At 44.9% G+C, this 17,508-nt stretch overlaps 1 protein-coding gene across 1 annotated transcript in view; it reads left to right on the top strand.

Moving 5' to 3' along the window:
* lamc2 (laminin, gamma 2) overlaps positions 1-15,790 on the top strand; it is a 17,171-nt gene extending 1,381 nt beyond the window's left edge. Inside the window, exons 2-21 of the mRNA XM_020659040.3 lie at positions 2,717-2,893; positions 2,999-3,116; positions 3,244-3,365; positions 3,475-3,606; positions 3,986-4,175; positions 5,057-5,169; positions 5,431-5,811; positions 7,796-8,029; positions 8,348-8,484; positions 8,643-8,799; positions 9,346-9,551; positions 11,028-11,107; positions 11,213-11,350; positions 11,471-11,615; positions 11,714-11,857; positions 12,392-12,506; positions 13,121-13,317; positions 13,561-13,719; positions 13,806-13,905; positions 14,413-15,790. Of these exons, the coding sequence (XP_020514696.2) occupies positions 2,717-2,893; positions 2,999-3,116; positions 3,244-3,365; positions 3,475-3,606; positions 3,986-4,175; positions 5,057-5,169; positions 5,431-5,811; positions 7,796-8,029; positions 8,348-8,484; positions 8,643-8,799; positions 9,346-9,551; positions 11,028-11,107; positions 11,213-11,350; positions 11,471-11,615; positions 11,714-11,857; positions 12,392-12,506; positions 13,121-13,317; positions 13,561-13,719; positions 13,806-13,905; positions 14,413-14,666 (3,299 nt within the window). The 3' untranslated portion in view covers positions 14,667-15,790. The remainder of the gene's footprint in view (positions 1-2,716; positions 2,894-2,998; positions 3,117-3,243; positions 3,366-3,474; positions 3,607-3,985; positions 4,176-5,056; positions 5,170-5,430; positions 5,812-7,795; positions 8,030-8,347; positions 8,485-8,642; positions 8,800-9,345; positions 9,552-11,027; positions 11,108-11,212; positions 11,351-11,470; positions 11,616-11,713; positions 11,858-12,391; positions 12,507-13,120; positions 13,318-13,560; positions 13,720-13,805; positions 13,906-14,412) is intronic.
* The last annotated feature ends 1,718 nt before the right edge of the window (positions 15,791-17,508 follow it).

Below are 17,508 nucleotides of genomic sequence, written 5' to 3'. Positions count from 1 at the left end.
TCTTACCCTGCCTTGGTCTTGGTCTTGACTCGGTCTTGATCCCTAAATGTTTTGGTCTTGTCTCGATTAAATCCAAAATTTAAGACAGTTTAAAGAGATTCCGTTTCAGGGAAACATTCTGAATTAAAATGAAATCTTCCCGTCTCGTATAAGGATGGGGCTGTCCTCCCCTCACCTGTGTATGAGCCCCCCCCCCTCTCCTGTGTGGGTGAGGCTGAGCCTGAGCTGCCTCCCTTCAAATGGTGGGAAGTAATTACAGTTGAAATGACACGTTAGAGTTCAGCTCAGTTGACTGACGATGAGTGGCGGCGAGGAGGACGGCGAGGAGTAAATATCTACAACGTGTTTTCATGAAGATTCAGAGAAGCTCAATGTTCCCTCGACAGCTTTAACTTTACACTCATTCAATCTAAAATATGAATCGTGTTTCTTCAGGATGAAGTAGTAGAGCGATCCTTTCATGGCGTTCTTTTTTTCCTTGTTACAGCGTGTATCATGTGGAGCGCACGTGTTTGACTGGCGGTGGTCTGACAAATGCGTAGATTGTGGCTGCTGTGTTGGTCGGGTCTTTAAACGGCTTAAACGGTCGGAGTCACAAGAAGCGCAGCTTTCCAGCGATGAAGCACGAGTGATATGAACACAGAACAGCAGCGATGTCATGACGCTGATCATGAGAAAACAAACTGACGTCAGAAGAGGTGAAGAAACGGAGTAACATTTTGGATTAACTGTCCCCGCCTCTGATTGGTTGTCATTAGTTTGTGTTGCTGTGAAACTGTGCCCACTCAGGGCATCATTATGTTGCACCTGTGTGCGTCGGTATTCGGGGAAAGATGGCCGGTGAGATACCAACACAAGCTTCATATGACGTGAAAAAAACTGTGTTGATTGTCTTTATGCTGTTAGAGGGACCAGGAGGACTTTTATTTTGAAGGCAATATAAACCTAGTTCAGAGATAGTCTTCATTTCCTTTGAACGTTGGTGTTACTTTGAACGTTGGTGTTACTTGTTTTCCCTTCCCTCGGGGCGAAGAAAACTCCGAGGCCTCCTCATGTGTTGTCATGTTCGTAGAGGAATCACACACATGCTGGAAAATGCTGTAATTCCAGAGCTCATGGCCGCCGGCGGTGCACTCAGACGATCATTAAGTCTTATCACACGGTGAGTCATGATGTCTCACCTCCTCAGGGACTCTGAACCGCTCACAGCGAGCAGGTAGAGTCTGCAGGAATCCCTGAATCACAGAGTGTGAGGGATACAACGGTCAGGAAAAACGAAGAGACACACCTTGAACTCCTCTGGATGCTTACAGAAGTCAATCTCTGTTTTTTTTTACAACCTTTACTACAGAAAACTACAGCGGGTCACGTCACACAAGGACACAAATATAATGTATATAAGTTGACAAAGACTGTTGGACCATGTGTCTTCTTTTTTGTCTGTAAAAAAAAAAATCTGGTTCGGAAACAAGTGAGGTGGCTACAGCAGCGTGCAGGTCTATGCCCGAGCTTGACTGTCAGGCAGCACCGTGGTCCAGCACCAGTGGTTATCGCTGTCGCCTCACAGCGAGGAGGTTCCTGGTTTGAATCCCCGTCTGCCAGGTTTCTCTCTGTGTGGAGTTTGCATCGGGGATTCAGCGCGTGGCTCTGCTCTCACTGTGTAAGTGTGTGCAGTTATAGGACGGAAATATCAAACATGTCAGAAAATGAATCTGACTGAGTAGCTGATCGAATGTTGTTTGGCCGTCGCGCAACTCAAAAACTGTTTCTGAATCGGCATGAAGTCGTAAAGTGTACGAAGGGCTTAACTTGTTATCAATCATAGCAAGGTAGCTACTATGGAAATGTAAGGGGTAAAGATTACAGCACTCAGGCGGATTCAGGCTCTTTCATTCTTCTGTCCGTCTGTCGTCACCGTTAAATTCTGTTCATGGGTGTGATATCTCTTGTTTCTGCTCTCAGCTCTAACAAGCAGAAGCCTGTTGAAACTCCGTGAGGAGATGAAGCTGTAGAGCAGCCGGTGTCTCGCTGCAGCACAAAGTCCTGTCAGGTCTCTTTGTGTGTGTGCTCGCTGCAGACACACCTTTGGGCGTTGGCTGCTTTGGGTGGGACTCAGTGGAGTCTTTGGATTTGTCTGCAGGGCTTCGGTCTGAGAGGAGCAGCTCTCTCTGAAATTTCTGAACAAACCACAAAACACACAAAGAGCTTCACTCTCTGTAAACAACTTTGAAGCAGTCGTCGCTCAGATTTAAACTCAGAGGGGAGACGGGAAACTAATAATTCAGACTCCACAATGTTCCTTAAACTTTGACTTTAAGTTTCTTGCAATAAAACATTTCATCCCACTTCAAGAAACTTAAAGTAAATGTTGCTCGCTGCATTGGCAGCATTATCTGGACAAATCAGTTTAAAGGAGCAGTATGTAACTCTGACACCTTGTGTTTAAAATGGGTACTGCAGTCTAAATTCTAAACATTGTAGAGAGCTGTCTCCCCCCTCCTCTCTAGAGTGGATGCTCACACAGGTCACCATGTGGTGGACTCTGAAGCTTCAGTGTTTATCCAGCTCTGCATGGGTCTGTAAACCTTTCTGTGTTCTAACCTCAGAGAAGCACTTCAACATAGCATGCCTTGTTGCTCCTTTCGTTTTAAATGAAATTAGATATTTTTGACTTGATCAAATCAAACTAACGTGTCCTCCTTGTCTCCTCCCACAGCGACACTACGTTGTAACTGTAATGGGAAATCTCGGTATTGCCTTCGGGACACCTGGGGGCTGCACTGCCTCGACTGCCAGGGAAACACTGAAGGAAGGCACTGCGAGCGCTGCAAGGCCGGCTTCTACCAGGAGGGGGCAGCACTGAGCTGCACGCCCTGCGGCTGCAACCCCACAGGTAAGAGAACGCAATAAATATACCTGTCTTAAGAAAACAGTCCTGATACTCTGAAAGCTGCTCAGTGATGCTGGATGTGTAAACTTTTCTTAACATTTTATCCAGGCTCTGCCAGTAACACATGTGACAGCAGGGGGCGCTGCAGCTGCAAAGAGGGCGTCACAGGACAGAAATGCAACCGCTGCCCGGATGGACCAATCAGACCAAACGGCTGCAAGCAAAGGTGAGACGTACTTCCTGTCGGATCGAAAAACTAACCTCAAAGTCACAGTCACAGCGGTCGCTGCACTGAAACTGATCATTGATTTCATTTTGGTACTTTAACTTTGACTTCCTGTTGTGGTTTGCAGCCGTCAGCCCAGAGAGGACTCTGGGAAACGGACCCTGCCGTGTTTCTGTTATGGCCACAGCAGCGCTTGTTCGGCACGGTCCGGTTACTCCGCCCACAACGTGACCTCCACCTTCAACACCGGTAACCTGTCACCTCCCTGCTTCACAATAAAAGACTCTGACAGTGATATTAATGGGTTGCATTTCAAAGTAAAAGAGGAAAATGTTTACCGACCGACTTGTGTTTTCAGGTATGGATGGCTGGAAGGCAGCGACGGTTCAAGGCCACACCCCTGACAACGTTCACTTCCGCTGGTCACCGACACACCAGGACCTGGAGGTGATCTCCAAAAACAGCCTGCCCATGTACCTGCACGCCCCAGGTGAGATCAAACCCCGCCCCTTTTATCTTGCACCAATCATTTCTTCTTCACGGTCCTTCTTCCCTTGTTTCATCTCCTAAATCCTTTTCATCCCTTTTCTAAATTCCTTAAGACTCGCCTCGCCTCGTCAAATCTTTTCACCTCCTTTCTTTCCTCTCCTCTTTCCTTTAATTTTATTTCCTTTCCTCCCTGTCACCTCCTTTTCTCCTCTCCTTTCTTCGTTAAATACCTCCTCCTTCTTCTTTTCCGTTCCTTTCCTACCTGTCGCCTCCTTCCTCCTCTCCTTTCATCCTTAAATGCCTCCTCCTCCCTCTTCTTCTTCTTCTCTTCCTTTCCTCGCCTCCTCCCTGACCGGCTGTGTCTCTCTCCTCTCCTACAGCTCCTTACCTGGGGAATCAGTTGCTGAGTTACGCTCAGAACTTTTCCTTCTTGCTGCGTCTGGACCGCGGCGTCCGCCACCCGTCCACCAGCGACGTGATTCTGGAAGGTTCCGGCCTCAAAGTGTCCGCCTCGCTGGGCGACCTGCGCTCCATCGTCCCCTGTGGACAGAAGATCAGATACAGCTTCAGGTGAGGACTCACACCTGGAGAAGTGTGCCTTAATCTGCATTCTGTCTAATGTCCAGCAGGGAGAGATGACGTCTGTTCATCTTCAGTTGATTTAATCACTCAGTGAATATTTTTCTCACGAGTTCATGGTCTCAATCTCTCGTTCATTCAGTAAACTCTGGTCCCATCACGAGTCAGAAACTAGCTAGTGAAGTCCTTCACGAGTCCCTTCTTCATATTTTCTCTCCCGGCTCCGAGGAATCAGAATGTTGACGCTCTGAATCCCAAACACTCGAATACAAACCAGAGGATGACGTCACATTGTGTTTACAGTCTCTCCTCATCATCGCTCCAAGTCAAATATTATTCTTTCACTCAGGTGTGCACATACCTGCGTGTCAGAGTCCAGGAAACTGTCTTTAGTAAATCAGAGCGAGTCCAAACAAACCTCATGGTACCTACAGTCTCTAAAGAGAAACCTCAAACACACAAACACACCTGATGGATTCAGTCTCTGCCTGAAACATCTCGGTCTGCTTGTTGTCACAACGACAAGAACATTCTCCGATAATTATAGTAAACTACACTTTATAAAAAAAGTGCATTTTCTTCTAAAGTCGTCTAGTGTGAGCGTTCAGAGGATTATAATCATCGTCTCGTCTGAGTCACCGATAAAAGGCTGAGTATAAACATTCAACACTGGCTCAGACGACATAATGCACCTTTAGAGACGATTCACTAGATGGCAGCACCACGTAGCAAACATAGCAGTAGTGATATCGACCTTAATCTTTTATCTGATTCGGACTTTTGTTATTTGTTTATTGAAAGGATGTTACGAACTCCAGCAGATGAATGTGCATCAGTGTGTAAAACTGTGTTAACTGTGAACTTGTGTGTAGACTGGACGAGCAGCCCACCAGCAGGTGGAGGCCTCAGATCTCCTCGGCCCAGTTCCAGACGCTCCTCCAGAACGTCACCGCCATCAAGATCAGAGCCACGTTTGGAGAGAACGGTGAGCTCCTTCTCCGTTTTTTTTTGTTCATGTGTTCCCTCACTTTATTAAAAATAACTTAAGGAGCAGTATGTAACTCTGACCCCTAGTGTTTAAAACGGGTACTGCAGTCTAAATTCTAAACATCATAGAGAGCTGTTTCTGCTCGTGGAGCTTATTAGAAACATGCAGAGGCTTTTTAGGTCGGGTACAATCACTTCTATCTGAACCACTTCTCTTGACCGCTTCCATCGCTGCAACACCATTTTGTTTTTCTTTCAGGACGAGGTTACATTGACGACGTGAAGCTGATGTCTGCTCGGCGTGGAGATGGCGTCCCGGCCCGCTGGGTTCAGACCTGCAGTTGTCCGGAGGGGTACGAGGGGGACTTCTGCGAGAGTTGCTCAGCCGGGTTCAGACGCAGCGCCCCTTCAGACGGAGCGTTCAGCACCTGTGAGCCGTGCAGCTGCAGAGGAGGCAGCTGCGACCCTCTGACCGGAGACTGTTACTCTGCCGACGAGACACCCTGTTCAAATGGCTTCTACAGAGACCCCTGGAGCCCCCGGTCCTGTGTGAAGTGTCCCTGTCCCGACGGAGTGTCCTGCTCGCTGGCTGCTGGTTCACTGCAGCCCCGGTGTGACGGCTGCCCTACCGGGACCACAGGTACCCCTCAGGACCCTTACTCCAACTCAAACACTCAAATGTTCCAACTGATTGAACCCAACAATGAATATCTCCGTCTGTCACTTTGTGTCACAGAATCAAGCCGTGGTCATGTTTTCAGTATTTTTACGAAGGAAGTGACCATATATGGACAAGAGGGTTGTTGCGGATTAAACTACTTTCATTATATAACTCGGGGCACCGTCCTTGTTAAGTAAGGAAACTAATATTACCTGTAGTAATTAATGAATCTATAAATCTGTCTCATATCATTGGGATGAATACTCAAGCAGTAAAACCATAAAATTACACAGACGTACTGAAAGTTTATATGGAAGTTTAATAAAGAAAAATGAGAAACATAAAATGTTTAAAGGAAATGAATAGGCAAAGAATATAATTACGACAGTGATATAACGTGAATAATAATATTGTGTTGTTTCTAAGTTGCAATGGTGAGATTCTTATGTTAGATTTGGAGTTTAAAAACGATATTGTTTGAGGGATTTAACGAAGTGGGATTTTGAGAAAGAAAATAAAATAGAAATAGAAAAAGAAATAGAAAGTTGACTCTGAGGCTTTGATTCGGATACCACAAGCTTTACTGAACAACCCAATCTCATAATCAGAACGCTTCCTTACTGAGACGTAGTGTTCAATTGAACTCCACCGAGTGGTACCAAGACTTCCCGTCGAGTTCTTTCGGATCAGGAATGCCGGTGGCCCACGATAACCGCCGTAGCAGGTCTGGTCGGAGTCGACAATGAGATGGGTTTGAAGAAAAACACAGCGGTCCAATCAGTCATCCGTGGGTCCGTGGGTCCTTCTCTCAGCGGCTCAAAGAGTCTTAATTAACGTTCATCAGGATTGACGCTCGTTGACCCTCACTTGACTTGAATGGTCACTTGTAGTCAAGTGTGAGAATAGGAAAAAATAATGTTCTGGAAGACGAATGATCAATACTTCAAAAAGGAGAAAAAGGAAAGCAGCTGTAGGAAAAAGAGCCTTAGGATGCGGGCATGAAGGATAAGGGGTATTTAAGTTGGAGTCGAGGTCTGCAGGTCCTGCGAGTCCGGGCTTGAATTCAAAGAGTTTCGCGTCGGCAAAATGTAAAGAAACAAAGTGGTTCGAAACAAGAATTAACAATAGACGTCTCAGAGGGTGAAGAAAAACTTTCGAAGAAGAGACGAGCTTCGACATTTATCCATTACTTTAATTCACTCCGAGTCCTTTACTTATTAAGAGCATAAATGAGAACTTTGATCATATGAACATCACCATGTCAATATAAGTATGTAGAATTATTTCAGACATTAAGCATTTCAGACAATTGTGCAATTATACAATAGACATTACGTCCAACCTGAAGACAGTTAGACGATTTCCGCCTGTTTGGGAATGAAACCAGCATTATAACATTCAACATTCAAAAACACATTAATATAGTATGAAGAGTATAAAATCATATCTTAAAATACTAAGTTTATAACTCGGACAAAATCATCAACTATCGTAACACCTCTGTCCTGAAACTCAGATCAGTACAGCGCTCTTGCCACTAGAGGGCAGTAGTGCTCCACGTAAGATTCAGAAATGTGATTTAATCCTTAAATAACCAAGTTCGTCATAGATGATCGTAGCGGAATCTAACTTGCATGAAAGTGTTAGTCTTGATGTCATGAATGTATATATCTGATTCAGGGATTGAACCGAAATTCTTTTATATCAGAAATGGTTTATGTTGGTTAAGACAGTTTGTTCAACAGGTCCAAACAGTTAATCAAATGAATGGCTTTTGTTATCAGCAAACAGGAAGAGTGGGGTTTTAATTTGTGTCCTGTGAGTTTGGGTTCACTTCAGGTCAATACGTTACATAGTGGAGCTGTCCTAATATGGTCGCTTCTGGTTCTCAAGATCTTTATCACTTTGTACTTCTCTTCATGACATCATTAATATTAACAACGAATGAATAATCTCTCCTCAGGTTTCCGCTGCGACGTGTGTCAGGAAGGTTTTTACGGTAACCCTGCAGGGGGCGCCGGCGTGCAGCGACCCTGCAGGCCCTGCCAATGCAACGGCCACATCGACATCAACGTGGAGGGAAGCTGTGATCGCAGCAGCGGCGAATGTCTGAAGTGTGTGAACAACACGAGGGGGCGCAGCTGCGAGGAGTGTGAGCGAGGTTACTACCACAGCCGAGCGAGCGACGCCTGCAAACGTAAGAACGACTGACAATATTTAACTCATCATTATCGAGTGGATCTTTCTTTGTGAAATTAATAAAGACAGAGCAGCTTAACGAACGTCAGTAGAAAAAAAAACACGCCAGGTAGCGAGAACGCCACTTTACATCCTTAGCTCTTGGTGAGTAACGAAGGCAGAGGTTTAAATAAGACAATGCTCCATCCCTAAAATGGGAATCTTGGTTTTATTAAACCTTGGCCATATTTCAGGCTCTGAATGACGAAAAGGTCCAAAAAGTTGTTGAATTTCTTCTTTCATGTTTGTTTGTCTCTCTTCTTTTTGTTGGGACCAGCGTGTAACTGTGACGTTCAGGGCTCTGAGTCCGCACAGTGCGATGATCTGGGTCGCTGTCAGTGCAAAACTGGCTTCGAGGGTCTAAGGTGCCATCGGTCCAACTGCCCCGTCTGCTTCAGACCTATCAAAACAAAGGTACAGTTCAAGTTTGGTGAACTGGTTTTCATCTTCTTCTGTGGTGCTACATGTACTGATCCTTAAACCTAACACACAATTTACAGTTAATAAATGATCAAAACCTAAAAATGAGAAGAAAATGGAGACTTCAGTGATGTTTTGTTTCTGTGTTTCAGATGGAGATGTACCCTGCTAAACTGAAGGACCTGGAGTCTCTGTTCTCGGACATGAAGTGGGGAGGGAAACCAGCCAACAGTGCAGAGATGGAGGCCGCCCTGAGAGCCACGGAGGAGCTGGTTGGGGACCTTGAGGCCGACGCCGAGCTCCTGGCAGGTGAGACGTGATGTCAGACACACTCTCTGTCATTGGTTCAAGCGTTAGGATGAGAAATTCTCTTTATGAAACCCCGGGGAACGCTCTTGCATTATGTCTTTTTTATGTTTGTATGTTTAATTCCAACACCAAACACTGGGTGGAGCCATTGCTTACGCTGAGCTAAAGCCAAGACTCTAGGTTATTGTAGTCAGATGTAACACGACCGTTTTGGGAGTTTAGCTTTTTTTCTTTGTTTTATTTCTTGTATTGGAGGTGTAGAAGCTTTTTGTATTGATTAAAATCAATCTGGTGATGTGATGGCCATATTGTAACTTTAAATAAATAAATCACCATTTCCAAATGGAATACTGAATTGGACAATGCTTTTTGCATGGTGCAGAAAACACTTCTTTTCTCCACTCCGAGTCTCAGAGGCTAATCTAAGTAAGAATAGTTTTGTTTTCATCAAATCACTGCACTGTTTTTAATTTATTGTTTACTAAATGCATGGTACCTACATAACCAGTTTGATGCTAATGACATCATACCTCCTGTGTCCAATAGGGCAGGAGAAGAACCTGCAGAAACGTCTTTCGTCTATCAGTAAGAGTCAGCTCGCCGAGGGGCAGGACATCCAAAACATCGCCAACGCAGCTGACAACATCAAACAACAACAGCAGACGTACAAAAACAAAGTGGACAACGTTCAGACCCTGATAAGGGAGATGAAACGCAAACTGGAACAGGCCAAGCAAGACCTCAGATCAGCTGTAAGACATTAACTCTTGTTTAAAAGTCATGCAATGGTCAACAAACTTCGGTCAGTCAAAGAAAACTTCAAATAGCACAGTGCAGGTTTTATGTGCCACTTTCCAGACTGTATCAGCAGTGTATGGTGATAAACTATGCTATAGCACTGATACTTCGCCTGAGCTCAGTGTGTCAGGTCCACCTCCAGTCTAAGCCTATAGCTGCATAACAAGGAGCTAAGGTTGTCAAAACAATCCAATGTTTTAAATCAGTGCAATCTTTTTTTAATTTTGATCCGCAAGAGTAACTAAAAACTACCAGAGCTTCAAAAATACTTAAGTTCTTAAGTCATATTTTCAACCAAAAGCCGGTGCAGTACCAAAAACAATGTATCGGCAATCTAGACAGAGTCGTGAGTTTGCTTGTAAATTTTTCTTATCAAAAGCATCAAATGACCGAACACTGGGTACCTGGGACTTCTATTTCTGCTGCTGAGGTATCACACAGGTATCGATATTGTTTGGATTTTACTAGAAAAATGTTGAAGTTTAAAATCTGGTATCATGACTACCCTACTAGGAGCTGGTCCAAGCCTAAGCCAGCCCTAACTATACCTCCCATAGTACATTTAGAGACCGTAGGTACCACGAGCAGACCTGATAACTGAAGGCTCTACCTCCCATAGTACATTTAGAGACTGTACCACGAGCAGGCCTGATAACTGAAGGCTCTACCTCCCATAGTACATTTAGAGACTGTAGGTACCACGATCAGGTCTGATAACTGAAGGCTCTACCTCCCATAGTACATTTAGAGACTGTACCACGAGCAGGCCTGATAACTGAAGGCTCTACCTCCCATAGTACATTTAGAGACTGTAGGTACCACGATCAGGTCTGATAACTGAAGGCTCTACCTCCCATAGTACATTTAGAGACCGTAGGTACCACGAGCAGGTCTGATAACTGAAGGCTCTACCTCCCATAGTACATTTAGAGACCGTAGGTACCACGAGCAGGCCTGATAACTGAAGGCTCTACCTCCCATAGTACATTTAGAGACCGTAGGTACCACGAGCAGGCCTGATAACTGAAGGCTCTACCTCCCATAGTACATTTAGAGACTGTAGGTACCACGATCAGGTCTGATAACTGAAGGCTCTACCTCCCATAGTACATTTAGAGACCGTAGGTACCACGAGCAGGTCTGATAACTGAAGGCTCTACCTCCCATATTACTTTTGGAAACTCTCTGTTCCGATAGTAATGAAGAAGGATGATGGATCTTGGTGATAGTTAACAGATTCATATGGGCTCATACTTAAAGTGACTAAGGGGGTTAGTTCTCAAAAATTGAGACACCCATTATTTATAATTAGCGTCGCTTTCCTAATCTTGTTCATTATTTTCCATGGAGTAAGATGTTCTCGGTGGTGAGGATGAGGATGTAAGATTTGTTTTTTTCTAAAACCTGCTCTGTCTCTTACTTCCTGTCAGGAGCTTCCTCTTGGAGATGCTCCACTGGGATCAAACAGCCTCTCCTCTTTGGTGACAACGGCCAACAGTCTCGCTAATATGTAAGAACATCACAATCATTTTATTCTGTTTGATTAATTAACAAGAGGCCATGCAAATCACTTTAAAGATGTCTGTGTCCTAACTATTTCCTGTCTCTCCTGCAGACACCAGACGAAGGCTGACTCTGTGGAGAAAAACGCCAACGACGCTTTGAGTGACTCAGAGAGGAGTCTGGCTCTGGTCCGCACTCTCATGAACAAAGAGAACAAAGTCAAAGAGCTTATCGGAGCCTTGAAAACTGAGTGAGTCACTTCTGTCCGTCTAAATGGCACTCTAGGGCCGGCCTTTTTTCTGTTAATAATTTAGACACACTCGTAAATCTGTGTTGATACTTACAGTTAGTGTCCTCTGTGTGTTTGCAGATACGATCAGACCTCAGCTCAGGTGAAGGGTTTGGAGAACCAGGCAATCCGGCTGAGCAGTAGCGCCAAAGACGAGAGCAAGATGGCGGAGGGCATGCTGAAAGACATCAGCAACATGGAGCGAGGCATCCCAGCATCCCTGAAGGTAAATCCCTTAAAAACAACAAGTCCTGACCATGAGAAACACTTGTGCTCTTATTCTTAAGTGTCTCTAACCCCCTGGGTTCTCCCGCTTTGCTTCAGGATGGCGTGGACGCCATGGTTTCCAGGTTGGGCGGTCTGAAGGGTGCGGTGGATATCCCAGGCTTGGAGGCTCTGCAGGCCGGAGTTCAGCAGGGAAAGATCGCAGCTGGGGACTTGCTGGCCAAGGGCAAGATTGGCCAGAAGGTAAAGGATCATGGGAATCCAGCCCAACTTCTAAATTAAACACAAACACAAACTCTGCAAAAAAAAAACTCCTGAAAGGAACTCTAATTTCAAGTTATGTACATAAGAAGAGGAAGTAGCCAATATGGTGTCACCCATTGGTATTTTGAAAGCCCTCTCTTGTTTTTTCTTTTGTTTTTGGAGCCAGACGTGACCATATTTGAAAAAGAGGGTGGAGCATGAGAGGAGTGAAGGGCTAGCAAACTCAAGTTATTAGTAAAAGACGTACACAGTGAGATTACCTGCAATGTCTGATTAAAAAAAGCCACTAACAGTAAACTGTTCTTACTGATAAAATGACCATCTGAATCCTTGAGGGGTCTCTTAAGGACAACCAAATTAATCTGAACAAGACATGGTGTAACCCCACCTCTCGCCCAAAGGCAGCTTGGATAGGCTCCAGCCTACCCGCAATCCCGAATAAGAAAAAGCAGTTAAGTTAATGGTTGGACAGATGAAGAGTTGTGTAATAAAGAACTTGTTTTCTTTCTGCAGGAGTTCAACAAGCTGTTAGACAGAGTCAACGTTGCCAAGGCGGACACAGAAGGTGCTCTGAATCGCATCAACGGCAACACCAAAGAGCTGGACGACGCCCTGAACACCCTGAAAGGTAGAGTCACACCGAAAGAGTGACCATGAAGAGACTGTAATATCACAGGACTTGTTCTGACTCCTCAATGTCTTATTCTGATTTGAAGTTGATTTTGACACAACAAATTTTCAACTGGAAGTTTCTTTGTACATATCTGTAGAGGAGTACAAACTTATTAAACCCCGCCCTCTCTCCAGTGCAGATTCTAGAGAGCAAAAATGTATTTGGGGTCCTCCAACCAGCGTTCATCACCATCATGTCTGCCGGTGTAGACGGATAATTCCTCATCATTCTTCTTTGTTCACTTTCATTGATGAACTTTGGTCTTCACAGACATCGTGCCTGTGACACTTAACAGATGGGGCCCCATTAGGGAGATCTCCTACTGTAATTGAAAAATTTGCACATTTTGGGCCACTGTTTTGGTTTACGTTTATTAGCCCTATGGGGCCCTCCTACTGGTCTGGGACCCCGAGCTGTTGCCTGTTGACAAGCAGCGCCTCTGCCCCTCTCCATAAATCATCAAAGTATAAATATCTAGCGTCTTAATTTCTAAAACCTAAGAATTTAAAACAAGTCTTAAAATTGTGTAACTATATTTATTACTAATAATCGTTGTCATTAATCCACAGGATTCGACCAGCAGATTGACCGCAGCAAAGCTCTGGCCGACGCCGCCATCAAGCGTCTCCCCGGCATCAAAGGAACCATCGACGGGGCCGTCGAGAACAACGCCCAGACACTGTCTGTCCTGGAAAACGTGAGCAACAGCTACAACAACGCCCTGGGAACGATTAACGTGCTGGAGAACCTGGTCAACGATCTGGAGGTAACAAACTATCATCTGTGATCTTGTGAAAATAGAATAGAGAATAAAAATAACAGAAAAGTGTGTGTGTGTGTGTGTGTGTGTGTGTGTGTGTGTGTGTGTGTGTGTGTGTGTGTGTGTGTGTGTGTGTGTGTGTGTGTGTGTGTGTGTGTGTGTGTGTGTGTGTGTGTGTGTGTGTGTGTGTGCAGTTGACAGTGTTGGACGTCTGTTCTGTTCTGACTGTTTTCTTTTTTTAACCTCAAGAAAAACATCGGATCTCTGCCGGATCATGCTGACCTGATGAACGAAGCCATCAAACTGAACAAAGAGGTCAAAGGTCTGGGGGAGAACGCCGCCCGAGTATCGGGAGACCTGATCACTGAGTTGAACGCCGCCCGGGGGCTGGGGAACGATGCCAGTCTGGTAAACTCAAATATCAATGTAAATGTACAACTTTTTTTAACTTGTGGCGCTAGAAATTAAAAGTGATGTAAACGTTTCCTCCGCAGACCGCCGCTGGAGCGTTAGCAGCTTTCAACAACGCCAAACAGACCAAAGACTCAGTGAGAGACACTCTGAGGGTCGTCAACGACCTCCTTGCTAACACGGGTGAGTAACTAGGACAGCAGCTGAGCGATGCATCTCTGTAAGGATCTGTTCTGTCATGTTGTAGGATCAAGTTTGTGGTTACATTGCAAACTCCTGGAGCGGGGAGGTGCGTGCACTAAAACTGGCCAAAAACTTTCTAACTGAGCTGCATGTGTGAACGCAAACGGCCCAATTCTTTAACCACACTTAAACAGGACTTGCCAGCTCTCTGATCTTTGTGCACATGATGAAGCTGCTTCATACTCTTTACTTCCCTCCAGTTCGTTCTTTCCCACTCTTTGGTGATACCCTGAACACATCTAGTTACACGTCGATGTGTATAAATGTCAAGAATGTTATTTTAGTGTCACCCTCTGTCGCTACATCCGCCATGTCAGCATCTACTTTTTGCCACGTCTTGCCTTGTTGTCCTCCTTCGCTTGGGAAAGGGATTGTTCTCGCTGTGGAGGAAGACTTCCGGGGCTTGTGTGTAAACATCTTTTCGATCTCTGTTTCTGTCCTCTGTAGGCCAGACCAGCCCCGTGGATGAGACACAGCTGAAGCAGCTGGAGGACTCGTTGGCCGGCGCTCAGAGGGACGTGGAGGACCGCCTGAGGCCTCGGCTCAAGGACATGGAGGACCAGGAGGCCGCGCATAGACGCCGTCTTACCGGCATCAACCAGGACATTGACACCATCCTGAAAGACATCGCAAACCTGGAGGACATCAAGCGCTCCATCCCCGAAGGCTGCTACAACCTCCCCCCCATGGAGGAGGCCTGAGCACCCCCCCCAGAGACACGTAAATGCTCCTGATGTCCACAACGAACACTGCAACCCCGACAATGACCCGCAGAGATCCTTCTGTTTCATCAGGGAGATAAAGGTCACCATTAAGAAAAACATTCAGTACTTTTTTAAAGTTTATCTTTTTTCAATAAAGTTTATAACGAGTGAACAGGACGATGTCAGGAGATGATGTTTGGGACTTTATAAGATGTGATATTATTTGGCGATAGGAAAGTGGAGATAGTGGAATTTCAGGGTACCGGTGGCCAGGTGGTTGGTTTGACGCCCCATGTGATGAGGTTGTGGTCCTCCAGGCGGGCGCCCCGGTTCAGAGCCGATATGTCTTTCCCCACTCTCTCCCTGATTTCTGACTCTTTCCACTTCCTGTCTCTAAATAAAGGCACAAAAAAAGCCAAAAACTAAAAACTAGCCTGCGATTAATCGCGATTAACTGACAACCCGAATTGTCTTTAAATATTGATTCCTAAATAGCGATAGATCCTTTAACCCTCTGAGGTGAGAGCTTCTTTTTTCTTTGTGCGAAATTCAAACCCAAGGTTCCCCTAATGACATCAGTGTGACCTCGAGACGATCTCTTTAGTAAAAACCTCACTGCCTTCGTGTCGTGTGCCTCGTAAATATCGTGTCTGTCAGAATCGAGTCGATCAGATTGTCTGTTTGTTACAGCTCATTCAATCCTGAGATGTGATGAAACTTTCAGCGACACTAATCTGAACTCATCTTTCTTACTGTGCTGCAGATCAGATTTGTAACAGACATGCTTACACGGCACATTTTTTTTGTTTTTTTTGTATGATTGCACAGATTCACCGCTAACACTGTCTCTTTAAGAAACCTCATAATAACCCTCTCAGGTATTCGCCTCTACCAGGATCTCTTCTCAGACGTTGACCTGCTGTTCAGATGGATGCTGTGTCTGTGGAACTATGTGTTTATTGTTTTGTTCTGATGATGATGTGATTTATGTCTGAGTGTCCAAGTATTATATTTATAACTGTACAGACGTCAGTGTTTTCCTCCATGTGGCCGACCAGCAGAAAGATTTATGTGTAAGAACTGCTTTTAAATAAAAACCCGCTGCACTTTTTCACTTCTGATTCACGTTTCAGTGTCGTCATTCACCACTCTGATTATATTTATGATATGTATGGACAGCTGTGAGTCTAAACCAAAGACTGTAAATATTAACGGATGTGTAAAGGTGCGGACCAAGGGATCTTAAAGGTGACATATCCTCCTCCTCCTCTTCAGTGTAAATAAGTCTCAGAGCTCCTCAAAACGTGTGTGAAGTTCCTTGTTCTAAATCCACTCTGATCCTGTATTTGATCATGTCTATAAACCCCTCTATTTCAGCCCTGCTCAGAACAGGCTGCTTCTGTGTCTGTACCTTTAAATATGTAAATGAGCTGTGTCTGACCACGCCCCCTCTCTGGAAGGGCTTGTGCTGCATTCCATTTACCTCCGAACTCAGATCTCAGAACTGGGAATGACGTTACACCCGAGTTAATGCGTTCCAGTTGCAAGTCGGAAAAGCAACATGGACGCCTCCAGGACTACCTTTGTTTTGTTAGCTAATACCAGACGATAACCACACACTACGTGATAGTTTTTGACCGGAAATAACATGAAAACACCTCCACAGAGATAACTTGCATGATACCATCAGTTTGATTGATTTAATTACACAAAAAGACGACTAAGCTGCACAAATTAAACATCCCTGTCGATGCACGTAGCGGCCATATTGGATCTGAACTCGGGCTACTGAAGATTCTGAGTTTCCGAGTCGGAATTCCTACTTCAGGGGGCGTTCCTGATGACGCGATAGACCGGCAACTCAGAGTTTCCGACTTCCGAAATCAAATGGAACGCACCATTGGGTGGCTCGAGCCCTTTCGCTTCATGCCCTATTGTTTACGGTCAGAAGGCAGACAGAGATTGTGACATTTAAAGAGCTGGTGGAGCGTGGAGGGTCAACATGAGATATCTTTAAGTGGGGTCCAGAAACCCTGAGAACGCCCCTGCTTGGGAATCATTTTTAACAACACTTCACTTCATTGGTCCAAATCTTCATTCATGTGTTAAAGCATCGGGGGAAAACAGATAATGTGTAGAAAGAAATCCCTCGTTGGAAATGAAAGTCAAACGATTGTTCAGACTTAACTTCAGTGTTCACTTCGGTCTTTCCTCTGCTCTTATTTCAAAGATGAATTGGGCTGTCAGTTACACAAATTAAGTTTAATAATAATCAAGAACATTGAATCAAATATACACACCCTGATCTGTAATCACGCTCACACACGTTCATCCTGACACGTCATTTTTAAGAGTGCAATAAAGTTTACAATCGAATAAAGTGCGAGCAACAGAAGGCAGAGTCAAACGTTTTCAGCTACTTAGTACAACAGGAAGTGACTGAAGGGAACCTCACACACACACACAAACACTCACACACACACGCACACGCAGAGAACATGAGTCAATGTACAAATCTTTGAACATTTGACATCGATGAGGCGTTCAGGTACAGATCTGTACATTTACACAGTGAATAGAAAATGGACGTACGTGGGTGACGAAGCTCGCCAATCTTTAGTTTATTAATATTTATATATATATATAATTTACTTTTTGTGTTGTTTCTCTTTATGCAAACACATTCACAACAGATTGTTTTCTACCAGGTGGATGAACGTTCATGCCAGAACCAAACTGTCTAAGCATGCAGCCTAACAAGAGATAACAACAGCACACGAAGAAGAAACAAAAACAACCCGAAACACTCGACAACAACGCTGCCGCTGAGGATTGGTCT

This window comes from Labrus bergylta, chromosome 4 (genome assembly GCF_963930695.1).
Source record: "Labrus bergylta chromosome 4, fLabBer1.1, whole genome shotgun sequence".
In the NCBI taxonomy this organism is placed as follows: Eukaryota; Metazoa; Chordata; class Actinopteri; order Labriformes; family Labridae; genus Labrus; species Labrus bergylta.
The sequence above is the reverse complement of the archived record's forward strand: the minus strand, read 5'-3'. Positions and strand labels throughout refer to the sequence as shown.